Source organism: Astatotilapia calliptera, chromosome 12, assembly GCF_900246225.1.
Source record: "Astatotilapia calliptera chromosome 12, fAstCal1.2, whole genome shotgun sequence".
NCBI classification, from domain to species: Eukaryota; Metazoa; Chordata; class Actinopteri; order Cichliformes; family Cichlidae; genus Astatotilapia; species Astatotilapia calliptera.
This window is the reverse complement of record NC_039313.1, coordinates 16,261,955-16,277,628: the sequence shown is the minus strand read 5'-3', so window position 1 is coordinate 16,277,628 and position 15,674 is coordinate 16,261,955. Positions and strand designations below refer to the sequence as shown.

At 39.0% G+C, this 15,674-nt stretch overlaps 1 protein-coding gene across 2 annotated transcripts in view; it reads left to right on the top strand.

Moving 5' to 3' along the window:
* LOC113033572 (netrin receptor UNC5C) overlaps window positions 1–15,674 on the top strand; it is a 184,688-nt gene that overhangs the window by 146,196 nt on the left and 22,818 nt on the right. Inside the window, exons 5-8 of one of the 2 annotated variants that reach the window (XM_026187526.1) lie at window positions 1,368–1,548; window positions 3,779–3,946; window positions 4,211–4,375; window positions 9,554–9,610. In XM_026187526.1, coding sequence (XP_026043311.1) covers window positions 1,368–1,548; window positions 3,779–3,946; window positions 4,211–4,375; window positions 9,554–9,610 — 571 coding nt within the window. The remainder of the gene's footprint in view (window positions 1–1,367; window positions 1,549–3,778; window positions 3,947–4,210; window positions 4,376–9,553; window positions 9,611–15,674) is intronic. The other variant, XM_026187527.1, reaches the window with a different exon arrangement.

Below are 15,674 nucleotides of genomic sequence, written 5' to 3'. Positions count from 1 at the left end.
AATCATTGCTTCCTGTGACCACAGCACTTCTTATATCATAAATAAAAAGAGATCCAAATAGTCTGTTTTATGCTGCAAATGTAATTTCTATTGGTTTTTTCCTTTGCGCAGAAAAGAACACATTGTTTTATACCTTTACAGTATGAGGATAAGCTTATCGTCTGACTGTAAATAAATGTTTTTGTTCCTTTGGCTTAGTCTTTTTCTCTGTATAACCTTTATGTTGTAATGGAAGCTGAAAGGTCACACAGCATCTCACTTAAGATTGAGAATTCACAGCTACATTGCACCCCATGACCAAAGAGTACTACTGAATCTGATTCAGAACTGGGTGGAAAAACTGAGAATAACAGTGGAGAGTGAGTAAACGGCAAACTGAAGAATAACAATGAATTTCCTCTTTTCTGCATCTGAGATATCCATTTCCTAATGAGAAGGGAGGAGGAAATTAAACAACATGAATTAAACAACACAGCTTGGACATTTATGTGCCTGCCATAAAGCTTGGACAGGCTGAATTTATGAGGGTTTGGTCCAGTAAATACAGCACTCGGGAAATCTGATTAGGCTCATAAATAGAATAGTTTCCCGCTGTCCTACCCTTCACCCAAAGTACCTTTCGAAAGCATATGTTTGGGCATTTTCCTTTCCTTTACAGCCACCCAAGGGTTCCTTGTTGTTAAGGGCCCACTGTAAGTGAGGGTCATTCAGATTTCAAGTGTTTAATTCCTGTGACTTGGTGCGTGAGCAGCTTCCTGGTATTTCATTATGCACAATCAGTCTTATTATTGTTTCCTGCCTCATAAAACACATTAATTTGCTTGTAAATTTGTAATCTGTAATCTCAAGGATCTATTCATGAGAGCGGTTTGGGTTACTTACAGTACAAGATGAAGCATGAGAGATCATAAGACAGATTAGGGAGCCGCTAACGGGCGTCCTGTCCTTCAGCTGCTTATTTATTTATTTATTTATTTCCTTTGACTATTGAATATGGCATGTTCTCAAAGCTTTTCCTCATTGAACCATCAAAAAAGATGACAGCAGCACGCTTTCTAAGTCCTACATCACTCCTAAAAGTTTCTAAAAACAAGATTAAACCCAAGAAAGCTTTAATATTTGTATTCTTATTTTATCCTCTGGATCAGTTATGAAAAGAAGATTTGAACCTAATATTATAATTTCCTCTACAGGGAGTATGTGTTGCAAAAAAGGCGTCGCTATAACTTACTAGATATCTTGTCAAATTTAAATTGTTTCACTTCATGGCAGTAATAAACTAGTCCTCTGTAAAACGTCTCTTTGCCTATCATTGGTGTAGAAAAGACATTGTCCTCACCTCCATTTACCCTCTGAATGTCCCCTAGGTGGAGTGGTTAAAGAATGAAGAGGTAATCGACCCGGCGGAGGACAGAAACTTCTATATCACTATTGACCACAACCTGATCATCAAGCAGGCGCGTCTCTCTGACACAGCCAACTACACGTGTGTGGCCAAGAATATAGTGGCCAAAAGACGAAGCACTACAGCCACCGTTATTGTTTATGGTAAGTTTGTCGGTATGTCTTTCTGTGTGTGTAGGTGTGTGTGTGTGTGTGTGTGGCTACAAAAGCTGTAACAATAGGATTTGGCTTATACATATTTTTAATGTGTGCTCTAAACTTTTTCATTTCTGATGTTAGAAATATAATGATATGACACCTTTTTTAATGCTTTCTTCAGTTATATCGAGTCTCTGATCAGCGAAGCCAGCCCCCATCTGCCATATGAAATTAGCTCTACTGCCGTGCCAACACTTCCTCTTCGCGATTGTCTTGATATTCTCACCTCACCCTTGACCTCACCCAATTAAAGCCCTCCAATCCTGCCTTTAGTTCTAAATTAGAACATGTGGGCTTTCCACATGTTCCCACTTTCTGCCAAGATTCCCAGCTCTGCATAGATAAAGCAGCATATGGCATAATAATAGCTGTGAAAATCAACAACAAAAAACATCTTTAAATAGCTCGCTAAACTTCTGGTTCTCTTCTAGTGTTGCTTTGTCTAGAAGCTGAGAGGAAAGAGTTTGTTTTGTGGAGGCCCATGCCTCATACAACTTAATTTTTCTCCCCCTCTCCCCCCCCCCCCCCCCCCCCCCCACACTCTCTCTCTCTCTCTCGCTCTCTCACACACACACACACACACACACACACACACACACGCAGTGTCTCTCTCAAAATATAACACTGACTCCATTCACCAGCAGGACTGTTTCAATCAAAATAACTGAGCGTGTGTGCCTGTTCGATACAGACAGCAAGAGATGGAGTGGTTTGACACTGATGTATCCTTACAAAAATAGATTGTTCAATCTGTGGTTCAATCTTCTCGGCTCCACTAGGGCCTGGCTGACACTGTTGACAAGGTGAAACAGTAGTGGAAAAAACACAGGAGGGGGGAAAAAATGAAGCAACTATAGAAAGAAGGGCGAGAGGTAAGGTGAGGTAGGGGAGAACAGCGGAAGACAACAACTGAGTGAGGAAGAAAAAAGCCTAAAAGCTGAAGGAAATGCATGACAAAAGTGTCTGTGTGTGAATTTACTGGTTACTTTCTGATGATACATTTCTAATTAGGTCTTAGGGAAGGAGTGGGCACTGTCCACTGGGCTGAGACAGAGCTGTCGAGATGCAGCAGTGGAATTTCTACCCATTCCACCCCTCCAGATGCCAACTCTCTCTCATTCTAACTTTATAGCTGATTTCTCTCCTGCTGCCTGTCTAGTCTGCTCTTATCTTTGTCTGCACTGTCCTGCCACATTTTCTCTTGAAACACAGAAACAATAATGCTAAACAACAAAGAAACAGCTAGGTCTAATTACAGGAGGATGCAGATGCATTTTACAGCAGCACAAATGAAAGACATGAGGCAAAAAGAAAGAGACAAAGGAGGTGAAGAGTTTCAAAGAAACCATGGAAAACAAACCGCAGGATTCATCCAGCAGCAGTTCACCTCTCTCTCTCTCTCTCCCCTACACCGGGTTAAGCAATTTCCGAGCCCCATGATAACTGGTCATTTAACATGTGTTTAGCCAGCTATACAGCTTAATGTGTTTGCATATTTGTGTCAGTCTGTGCCCTTCAGTGGGAATATTTCTGAATGTAAGCACAGCAGTGGAAAATCATGCTGCAGTAGCTGCAGGCTACTTGAAGGGATGCAGATTGTCTGTGTAGTTTTGATGTTCAGGAAAATCCAGCTCTTTTGCTTAAATTTCAACTCAGCTTCCAGACACATGCAGCCTTCTCTAAGATAATTATTTCAGTTCAATAAAACGGCATTTTAAAATCACGGATTGCATCATCATCATTTTTTTTTAATTATCTCAGACAATCTACAACATATTCATTGATTCAAGTAGTCATAAAGATTGAGTTCAACTTATTTTATTGACTGTATCTGCATACAGTATTAAGCTATAGAAAGCTATAGAAATCTTCAGTCACTAAGGAAAATGTGCATTCCCCAGCTGGTTGGAGAGTGTATTTTCTCGAGGTTGCTGCACCACCTTAGCAACCAGTGGTTGCCAGCTAATCTCTAGGCCTGTGTGACTAGGCCCTTAGATTCCTATCGTTCCAAATCATGGTCAATATAATAGCGCCAAGCTCTGGGACACATGGATGAGTGGACCACAGATACCCAGAAACCCTTGCTAATATGGTATCTTCAAGAGGGTGGGCGTTACATAGTTAAGAAGTGGATAAAACACTGTATTCATTAAGGGACTGATCTCTGTTTCCGCAGTGAATGGGGGCTGGTCGACATGGACAGAGTGGTCTCCGTGTAACAGCCGTTGTGGAAGAGGTTTCCAGAAAAGAACCAGGAGCTGCACTAACCCTGCCCCTCTCAATGGAGGACTGCCTTGTGACGGACAGGCTATACACAAACTTCCCTGCACCACACTGTGCACTGGTATTCTGTTCTATTCAAGACTGTTTCATTTAGAATACTTCTTTCCATAATACATCCTGGCATATTGTATCTGTATACATTTGGGCAATTTTTTGTCCTGTGCTCAGCTTCTGCATTCAATTTCTGTCTTTTTATGTGTGTACTCTCCCATGCCACATTTTACAGTGTTTAAGAAATAATTGAATCCGTTATCTTCAGTCTCCTCCTTCTAAACCCTCTTTTTTTCCGTCTCTCATTCCCGTGTTCCCCATCCGTTCCCTCTAGTGGATGGTGTCTGGACAGATTGGAGCAAGTGGTCAGCCTGTGGAACAGAGTGTACACAGTGGAGGAGGAGGGAGTGCAACAATCCAGCTCCCAAGAATGGTGGAAAGGACTGCGAGGGTCTCGTCCTCCAGTCTCAAAACTGCACTGATGGACTCTGTATGCAAAGTAAGTGGATAAATAAGGTTCAGAAGCACTGACATATCTCTTCTAAATGCATTGTGTATCATATATTAAATATAGCTATGAACAATCAATAGGCCAAAATAAACAAATGTCTAGCAGTGTCTGGTTCAAATAACAATTGAATGTGCAGGAATCGACCCTAATTAGGCAGACCAATGAATGTTGACACATGGTCAGATTTTTAGCCTAAGGCAGAAGTCTTGGTGAGTGAAGTGTAACGTGACCATTACTGGGTTCATTTTGAAAATCATATCCATCCATTAAAAAAAAAAAAATCATAGTTCCATATTTTATAGGTAAAATTAAGAATAGAAATACAATTGCAATATTCAACATAACTGCCTCTTTATTGTAGAAACTATAAACTGCAATTTATCAGGTATACTAGCACATTATATGTGCAAAGCTAAGTTAATGAAATTGATTCTCGAAGAACACTGAGAGATCTATGCTTGTTGTCACATATCACATCTTGCAATGAGCAATGAGTATGCCGATTCTAGCCAATGTCTTACAGTGTCTGTTTTTGAGACGAATTGATTTTACGGAGAGCTGACCTTTAATAAGCCAGGCCATTTGTTGTTGACAATGTGTTCAAAAACCTTTGCCCATGAACAGAAGCCAGAGTGAGTGAAGCTTAGGAAGACAATTAATGGCTTCATTTAAACCAGTCAAAATACCTGCTCTGTATACTGTTTTTAAGGCACATAGTAACACCAATATTTGGAGATTAAAAAAGATGACATAATGGGCAAATTATTTTTTTTTTTTTATTTATTTATTTTTTTATCTGCAGTCTCCTCAAAAAACTTATTCCTGATTTGGTTTAAACATATGTGGAAAAACTGTTTCTTACCTGTGCAGTTGGGCAGCTTCTCTTCATCAGTATTCTTTTTCCTTTTTCTTCATTACTTTCATCGCTTCCTTCATTTCACCATTCATCCTCCTATTCCTTACATTTATGTCAACATTTTAAGCCTTTTCCTCTCTGCCCCTCTAGTTTTATACCTTTGTCTGCTAGCTAGTGATTTGCTCCTTCTCGGCCCTCCACTTTCTGCCTTTGTGTGGAGATTTATGAGAGGGTTTTGAATGACTTTATTAACCTTCCACTTACCACTTTCATGTCCATTACCTCAGTCAAAAACACTTGCTTCACAAGGAAAGTAATGATAAATAATGATGTGGAACAATCATTGAAATCCCCCCCCCCCCCCCAACACTTCTGACATCATAAATCACAAATCTTAAAATTACATGAAAAACGTGGGCTGAGTCATAATCTTACAAGCAGCAGCAGCTTTTTTCCAAGATGGAGGCAATTTTGTTTGTTGATTTGTTAGAATGGCGTTTTTTACTCCATGTGCTCAGAGTAACTGGCAGACATGCATGTAACATACTACAGAGTGAGAGAGGGGCATGACAGTGTATAAATGTTCTGGAAAGGCAGACATACAGACTCATTTTCACATTTCAGTTCTCAGTTTTCTCAGCTGTGAAAATTATTTGTGGCTTATCGATAAAAATAGGGAGAATTATTCTGCTCGTCTTGAGTTGATTCACAAAAACGAAGTACTCTAAGAAACTTTAGAATTAACCTGATGATAAATACTGTAGATTGACAATGATATTGGACCAAACCAGCAGGTCATGGGGCCACTCAGCGACATGTGCATTTGAACACCAGAACTTTTCCTTCAAGTTTTTTTATTAATTGTTTTCTTTTTAAGGAGAAAAGAGCCTCACCTGTTCAAAGCATGGTCTCAGCCCAGCGTACCATAGGTGTCCCAGGATACATCTAACTGTGATCGAGACAAGAGTTGCAAAAAAGGTTTAATTAAACTGTAGATTATAATCTGACTGTATGGGTTATGAACATACAAAATATCTGTTTGTAGCTTACTGCTGGGTAATTTGCTTAGGCTACTGTTACAGCTGGCTACGGTTCAGGAAATAGACTACCAATCAGAAAGTCAATGGTTCGATCCCTGGCTTCTTCAGTCCACATTTCAAAGCGTCCTTGGTTGGAGTACTGAACCCAAAATGAGCCCTAATGTCTCCGTCAGAGTGTGACTGTGTGCATGATAGTTAGAAAAGCACTTTAAAGCAGCATGGAATAAAGCACAGAGTGAATGTGACTTGTAGTAAAAACTGCCTTGAGTGCTCAGTTAGTGGAGAAATGTGCTATATTCAGCAAGTAGCAGTCCATTTACAGTCTGAGATAACACATATCTGGATTGCTAAACAGCAGTTCAGATGTGCCGTATTTACAGAAATTATACCTCAACTTTTATTCTTTTTTTCCCTGAATCACTTGGTTATGTTATGCATGTTCATGTTAACATAATGTCATCATCTTGCTGAATTTTATCATCAAAGTGTTTTTTAAACAAGTGAGCTTTTTATTGCAGGTTTTGATCATTTTAAATGTACTTAAATTTACTCTCACTGAAGCATTTCTGATTCTTTTCAGGGAAAATATATGTACTTTATCACTGAACACAAAAGCCTCCAGCTGGAGTTGTTACTTGCGCGAGCATCTTCTTTCAACAGCAAGAATGGAGGGAATAGTAGTGATGATTCAATAGATGGGCTATGCCATGAGCAATGGAATAATATGATATAATTCCCTAAAAAAAGCTTTGCAGTAGGCATAGTATTGACAAATCTTACTCTAGCTGCACCATGGTGCATTGTATACCCAACTCCAATCCATTTAAGAGATTCCCTGCAGCCTATAAGGTATGGCCCCAGAATATGGGATAAAACCAAGGGAAGTATAAGCTTAGGTTCATTTCCTGTAATTGATTTCCTGTCTTTAAAACGGCTGCTCAAAGATGGGTTTATGCCAGCACTAATGTTTCTACTGTTTTCTATGCATGGACGTGTATTAGAAGGAGATTCTGTATGCAAAGCATTTTTCAGATACTATATTTGTGGTATATTTGAAAGGCGTGGAGTGATTCCTGCTGGTTTATGAACGACAGCTCTTTTAAAATGTGGCCTTTAAGCAGCAGTTCATTAGTATGGCAGGGCAGTTCTTATTTGCTGCCTTTAAAGACTTTAAATTGTAACTCGGAGGTTTTCAGGTCTGATAATTTATTCTCAGTGATTGTGCTGGGGGTGCAGTATTTTAGATAGTGGTCTGTAATTGACTTGGTGCTCAACCATACTTTACTCTACACTCCCTCTTTTTCTCTTTCTCGGTCGCGTCTACCATCTCTTGCTTTCTTTTTTTTTTATAAAGTTATTCAACCCTGAGAGGCATAAATCCATTTGACCTTACTTCTTTGCAGCATGGAGTGACTTCTCTTTGTTTTTGTTTGTTTCATTTTCTTTATCTCTAAGTTAGACGCATGCATGCCTGAGTGTTTGAGTCTTTCAGGGGTTTTGGAGCCGTTTGTGTTGTTTTATATGTTCTGGCCGTTTGACATTTCTCTGACACATTGATCAGGATTCTTGGAACGGATTCACTCAGACCTCCACTGTGCCATCCTTGAGTGCATAATATTTTACTCGCTGCCTGCTCTGTGAGCACACACACGTGTATGAATGCAGATGCTACTGTACTTAAAAGTACCCGGAGGCTCTGGCAGTTATGTAATCTAGTGTTTGGATAAAACACTCAGGTGTGGGTTGTATCACACAAAATGATGAGCAGTGTCAGCAAGTACAACACAGCATCAAACAACCCATCTCCCCATTGAGAGCCCTGTTCTTCCCCTTTGTGTTCCTTCTTATTGTGGCTACATTGTCTTATTGTTTCTAACCCAGCATGCTAGCTGTTTGCCGCTCCTTGTCTAAAAGCTTTGCCCTCATCCACTGTGCTGTTTTTTCTCTCCATCGTGCTCGTGTTGGGTCTTTCTGAATCATTTTAAGCTTCATTTTACACCCACCATATTTTCATTGTTATTATTTGTTTGAACAATTGCTTTATAATTAAAGTATGATACATTTTTTATCACAGTGTGCTGCTGCTACTATAATCACTGATTCAGATGTTAATCATTGTGACATTTTGTTGCAGTCAACCAAATGCAGCCAGTTGCTTGTTGTCTTACGCCCATGCAAATTCAAGTATGAAACCTAAATTCCTGGGCTATGTAGCCCAGCCCACCTGTACAGCTAAAGCAAAACACCACATTAAGCCTGTCATTTGTCTTGCTGTTTGTTTATATGTGCTTGTCACCCCACTTAACCTCGCCAATGTTTCTCGCTTTTTAGTGCTGAATCAGTGTTCCACGATCAGCTGGTCTGGCAAGAACCTTTTAAGCACACCATGTAGCTATGTTGGCTTTATCAATTATACACCAGCGCTTCAATTATACATCAGTACATGAGTGGTTTATCTGTGTCATAGACCTTCTGTCTGCCACAACTAAGTGAACCACTCAGAATGACACAGCAGTAACTGAATGCATCCAGGCTTTTTCATGATAAGATAAGAAAGATAAGATTTATTTTTTTAATCCCAAAAGTTTCAAAATTGTTGTGTTGCAGGAGACAGACACAGGGAAACAGTGTAACTTCTTATGAAATAAAAATGAAGACCTTATCGAGAAAAAATGCCACAGAAAGTTTAAAAAAAATGTACAGAAGGAGCTTAAAAAAGTAGAAAATACAAAAAAGTTAAGAGCAAATTAAATTAAAACCTATATATAATGTAATATGTAAAACATCTGTTCTTGTCGCAACAGAGCTGAAACAGATGTCAGACTAAAAGTGCTGCTGCCATTCAGCAAGCAATGCTGGTCACCCTGTTATAATCCATAGCATTCACCATAAGCACAAATATCTACGAATTCAAAGTAAATTCAAAGAGGAACATCAACAGAGGGGAACAAAATTCTCTTGATTGACGATAGCTAGCAGTTCCGTCTTTAGGCCACTTACATGTACCATAGCTCAGAGTACACCGATTTTCACAGCCGGTGCAGTCTTTCCACATTTCGTCTTACTGCTCAGATTTGTGTGAAGATCCTGATGCACAATGAAAGTCTCAATGTGGTCTGTATGTTTTCATTCAACCTCGATTTTAAAGAAAGAGGAAAAAAAAAAGTCTAGCTCAAGGTCTGTGTCCTGTGATGTTGGTCTTATTTTGTTTTGTTTTTCTTTTCCCTTCATCCATCATTCCACCATCCCTTTTCTTTTTCCCATCCCAAGGTTCATTGTTTCAGAAGTCCACTGAGTCCAAAGAAAAGAATGAATTGGGAATTCCATGTAAGTCAATGTTTTCTGTTTTACCACCATCCATTTTTCTTTTGTCTTACTCATCTCAGTGTTTCTTTGATTGAGCATTGACCTTTGGCTCATGCTTTCTCTTTTATTGTTTCATGTCATTTTATATTACCGGATAAGAGCTCTGCTGATGTCTTACATCTGTTGCCTTGATGTACAATCAACTTGCTGTGCTTATCAAGGAAGTCTGAAAGCACAGTAAAGTCTACAGACAGCAGCATTAGCAGTTCTGAAATGTAACCCTGCTCTTAGACAAAGGAAATAGTGGTGGTATCTTTGTTTTGTTGCATACTGATCCCTATACAGATTTTACTTTACAGGTTTTAACTTACAGTTGTGTCCTCTACATTTCTTTCTGGGTGTGCATGTCAGTGTGTTTCCATCCTTTAAATTACAAGCAAATGCTGCAAAACTGTACTGATGTATAATTAAAATCTATCCTCGAAGGATGAGCAGTTCTAGCTATGGGCAGAGTTTTGATGCCATTGCAGTACATTTGAACTGAACCAGAAACAGTGGACAGATTCTACATACAACATCATACAAAAAAGTTAACCCACAGACTTAAGGTTATGGAATTATGCGTTGAAACATGGTGTCATGCTTTTATTTTGTGTAGCTTTACATTGTATTTGTCTTGTAATGGACATCTAGTTAGACATAACCAGCCTTCCACGATTGCAGGAGGTACCTCTTGCAAAGTCTACCCCATAACAGTGACAGTTTCCGTTCATTAACTCGATTCTTTCCTTTGTTTTGTCTTATAGCAGTGAATCGATTCAGCATCAGTTTACTTGACTCACAATTTGTGAGTTTGTTGCAGCGGTTGCCGTTTGGAGAGTAGCCAGCCAGCTTTGAATCATTGCCAAAGTAGGCAATTTGCCTTCGTTCTGAACACTTACTTTGTGTTTACAAGCTTATTGGCTCTCATAGAGCTCAGTGCGCTTCAGCTATGGACCCCGAACTAGTTCAGATTTTCAATCAGTTCTACTGAATTGACCCCTTCTCCTTTAGTGGTAATTTACAGGAGGGCACAAGATTACCTGGCAAGGGTATTACTATTTCAAGAGGTATGGGTGCTTCTTAATGAGTAATGAAAAGAATGAATAATGAATGAAAGGATTTAATAAATATATTAATCAGTTTTACTTGCTATCCTACTTCTTTATTCCACACTGCTTTTGATTTTCCGCCACCCTTTTCTTTCCATCTCACTTACTATTACTTATAGAACAACAGAATTTACTACACGATAATGAAGGAGACAGAAATTGAGAGGTGCAAGAGGCAAAAGGACCTCTGCCACTTGTTATTACTCTGCTTTTTACTTCTCATTGCAGGGGCTCTCGTTTTATCTTCAAAGCGATCTATGTGTTTCTCTTATGTGTTCTAATGACTCTCGTTCAGGCTCTGCTGCAGCAGTTTTATCCTACGGTGCTTTGTTAGATGACTAGTCCTAGATGGATCAAGACATGGAGAGAGCTAAAAATGAGACAAAAACAGTCATACCTCATTTAACAGATTGCTACAGTGTTTCATTCAAAAATGCAGGCAGGAACGTAAGCTGTGGGAAGCTTTGAGAGCCACTAATCACCAAACTGATCCTGCTTTCCCCGAGTATCCCCATATGGAAAAGAAATAGTAAAAACTTATATGTGATTACTCATGAAAGTGGCCACTTTCATGAGTAAATCATATAAGGATTACATGATTTACTCATGAAAGTAGCCACTTTCTCATTACTTTCATACATTGTTTTAGTAAGTATCCAAAACATACAAGTTTCATTATATAATTTTTCATGGGCTCTTATATCTGTTTTCACTGTTATATGCTTTTCATACAAGTTTCACACAAGACAGATACAAACTTTATAAGATTTATATATATCTTTTCCATATGGGTCATTCCAGTTGCGGCTTGATCATTGAATTTAATTTTTGACAGTTTTTTTTAATCCAGTTTATATTTCATAAGTATAGTTGTGCTGATACTGATGTGTCCTATTGCCCACAGTATATGAGTAATTTCTTTTTTGTTTTCTTTTTTATTCTTTTTTTGGGTTATTATCATTTTAGTTTCCCCTTCATAGTTATTTTAACTTGCCATAGCATCCAAGCCAAATAAGAGACTAAATAATTATGAACAGGTGCTGACATTTCTCTTTTCAAAACATCCTTCTCAGCCATTTTTCTCTGATTAGAAATCCAGTCCCAATAAAGCTGCTTTTCTCTGCTCTCTTATTAACAGGGTGTCACCACAACAGGTAGCTCTACTCTGTTTAATTTGGCTGATTTTTACGCTGGTCGCCCTTCCTGATGCAACTCCAAAAGAATCTCAGACTCCTCCTTGGTGAAACCTGGGCTTTTTTCCTTGTTAGGTGAATACATAAACCACTATACCAAGAAGCCATGGTTTAATAACTTACAGAGTAGATTTACCTTAACAACATCCGTCAGTCACACCTATGATAGGTTTCACAATGAAATCCCTTGTCATTCCTTATGGTTGCATTGCATTCACTGTTGACAGCTTCACAAGGGAGGACAGCTGATGGCTGATCAGCTCTTATCTCAGGGTGGTTCATAAATAGAGGCTGAAAAGCTCAAAAAGCAAATGTCAGCAAAATTATTATAATTTGAACGGCTTCATTATGCATTTGTATTGTACCTTGTTTGTTTTGTGAAAATGTGATTTAGCCATCGTGTGAAAAGAGAGATTGGTAGTATTTTATTATTCATAACTGTGGCCAGGATACACTGAGAGAGGTCATAATGTCCCATTCAGTTACACTTCATTAAATATCAGCAATTACACTGTGTTACAGGGTTAAAGAATACATGAGCTCTAATGACTTTCCTTGCAAACTTTGTTGTAGTCATAGAATTACACCTTCTGGCTTTATTGCCTTTCAAGTGATTCCATATTTTATTTCTTGACACTTTTAACCATTAAGTTTTTTTCCCCAACCATTCTTGAAGCACAGACACATTTAGAAATGACTGCTCACTCTCTCTCACCCCCCCTTTCAATCACCCCTGACAGTTACTTAGAACAGATGCATCTGCCAGGAGTTGGTGTTGGTGTCCGCATGTTTGTGCCAAGCAAGATCAAAAAGGCAGTTGAATGAGTTTCAAGTAGTGATTGTCCACAGTTCTGCTTTGGATGCAGATCACAGAAAAGATAGAGATGACTTAATCTGAGTTATCCTTGTTTCCCCCTTCTTTAAATCCTCGCTGTGGCAGATTGGACAGACTCCGAGAATGACAAAAAGCTGGGCCAATTGATAGACAGTGATCCGTGCTGAGTGATGGTGGACCGGGGCTTCGTTCCGCTAGCCCATGTGTGTTATCGACTGCATGTAAAACTGAGTGTGTGTATAATTGCTCCAAATTCCTGGGTCTTCAGGTTTGTTCACATGTAAGCACGTGTAGTGTACAGTGCCAACACTGGCTGATGCATTTGGTTCCACACTACATGTCACTAAATCCTCAGAGATAAAGTCAGTTCAGCTGCAGCAGCTATGATGCAATGAGTCGCTCAAATCTTGCTCCCAAAACAAAAAAGCAACGTTGGCAAAATCACCTTGGCTTTGCAGCTAAGCCGCATTTGACATTACACACATACTGTGAGCACAAAACAAACATGTACAATTTAAGGTATAACTATTGTGCAAAACAACTACATAAGAGTAAAATATTTTACATTTTGTGCCATTCTTTAATAAAATCTAACATCAGAATCAAATACCGAGGTCCACCAAAGCATTACCAATTGGAAATACATTTGCAAAATGACACTTTTAGACCCCAAATGGGAGTTATGTCTCCACAATTCAACTGTATGAGCACACTAATGCCTCCTAAATTTGTACAAACCAAGCATTCCCACACCACTGTCAAATCTTTAACCACTTGCATGTATATCTGTTGTGTGTGCGTGTGTGTGGCCTATATATTATTATTAGTGTGTGCATGTGTGTGTCTCCTGACCTTTAGAAGATTCTGTCTTCTATAGAGAGGCTGTCAGGTAGCACTTGCCGGAACATCACAGATGAGGTGTTTAAATGTTTGTCTTCCTTCCCAGGTGATTTAGTCATTATTTAAGTCATTTCAGGTCTTTTTGTTGAAAGGTACATATTTTTAATCTAAATCCAATTTAGCTAGCCGTGCTGGTGATTGTGTTGAACATGAAACTGCTTGTCAGGTGCAGGGGAGGGGGTATCAGGTAAGGGAGAAAAGGTGCAGGAAATAGACATGTCCGTTTGTGCGTATCTGTCTATCCATTCACTGTGACCCATAAAAGTGAATATCGGTGTGCATCTATCAGTCCTTAGTCAGACTGCACTCTGTTCAGTTCCTTTTTTTAGTCACAATCATGTCAGAAAAGTGTGGCCTATTATGCAGTTAGTCAGACAACAAAAGAGCATCAGAATTACAGAAAAGGCAGTTTTCAGCCCAAGCAGCACTTTGTGTTTTATGTGAAAGCACAATGAAAATGAAAGACTAAAGAAAGAGATGCATACAGAGAGCTTAGACAACTTGAGTGCCCAAGAAAAGATACTGTGCATTAGTGCTTTTTTTCACATTTCTAAAGTTGTCATTGTCACTGGGAGAGAACATGGGACACAATATGTATTTTATTACTTAGCTCAAATTTTTAAAAAGGTCTCATTTTTGATAAAGGTGTATTTTCACTCTTTTAAATGTCTTTTTTCATAAAAAAAAAAAAAGACACACTGGGGTTTTGAATAGTCTATGAAATAAGTGACAACTTCGGAATCAGTTCTGTTCATTTACTTTAAAAACGGTCGTCTTTGTATGAGTCTCACTAAGCACCATTTATAAGTGCAAGTTTGTCATATTGTGATGGTTATGTGTAAGTAGAAATAAAAAGACAAATCTAGGACAAAAAAGGGAACGAATAAAAAAAAAACCATTTGGTATCAAGCAGTTGTATGTAGGTTACTCAGGCAGGTGGAAGCTCTAATGGGACATGTTGTTTCATTCATCTACAAATCAAACAGATGGAAACAGAGGGAGTCAGAGAGAGGTGTGAGTTACTGAGGGAGCGAAAGATGTAAAGGGGACGGGATATAAACTGATAGAGAGTGAAGAAAGGCTTTTAAGTCCACTGAGATAAAACAAGTTACAGTCAGTGCATACACACAAACACACAGATGCACTCAAACATACATTTATATTTTGAGAACAGGGCTATAGCCTAGTTAAAGTGTCCCAAACCACTGTAGGAGACTGGGATAAGTGAGCTGAGAAGTGATGCTTCTTGAGGCTTTCTGACTTTGCATGTGCTGTGAAGTTCTAGACCTTCAACTTAAAGTAGACACAAGATAAAGTTTCTTTTAATAGATGGGGATGATGATGATCATAATTAAGATCAGGGAATTGGTACTTAAGAGGATTATCCAATTCTATTCCCCTTTGGCAATTGCAAGGACCTTGATAACAGGGCATCTTTACACAGCAAGGAAGTTGGGGCATCGGGGAATTTTCGACAGGCAACATCAGAATGAAAACTGGTAACTGCATGTCACAAAGCCTATTTGAGGTAGACTTTGAAGATTTAAAGGTGGTGCTCTGCGTCTGTGCTAAATCTGAAGAGCAGATATTTGGCAGCTATAGCAAACAGCCACAGTGCTGTAAATCTTGTCGTTAAACACAGATCGGAGGTTGTAAACGCAAATTATAGGAATGATTTTTTTCCCCTCTGCCACAGTGTGGCTTGTGTGACACACGAGGCGCGGTCTTTCCGAAGTCGATCTAGACAGCGGCATTCAGTCAGTGAGACCGTTCGTGTGGAGGCAGGAACGATGCTTTAGTCCACGGCAATATTGACTGATCTGCAGAAGGTTGTCTCTGTTAACTGATTCGTTGTGTTCTCTATAAATGGCAGGAGAAGGAAAAATAGCTACAAGTGACATATTCACGCTATAGGCTCACACCTAATGATGCAGTTTACTGTTATGTGAGGCAAAGTGAACGTCTCTACGTTCTGTTGTGAAATATTTTGTTTTAAAAATGATCAA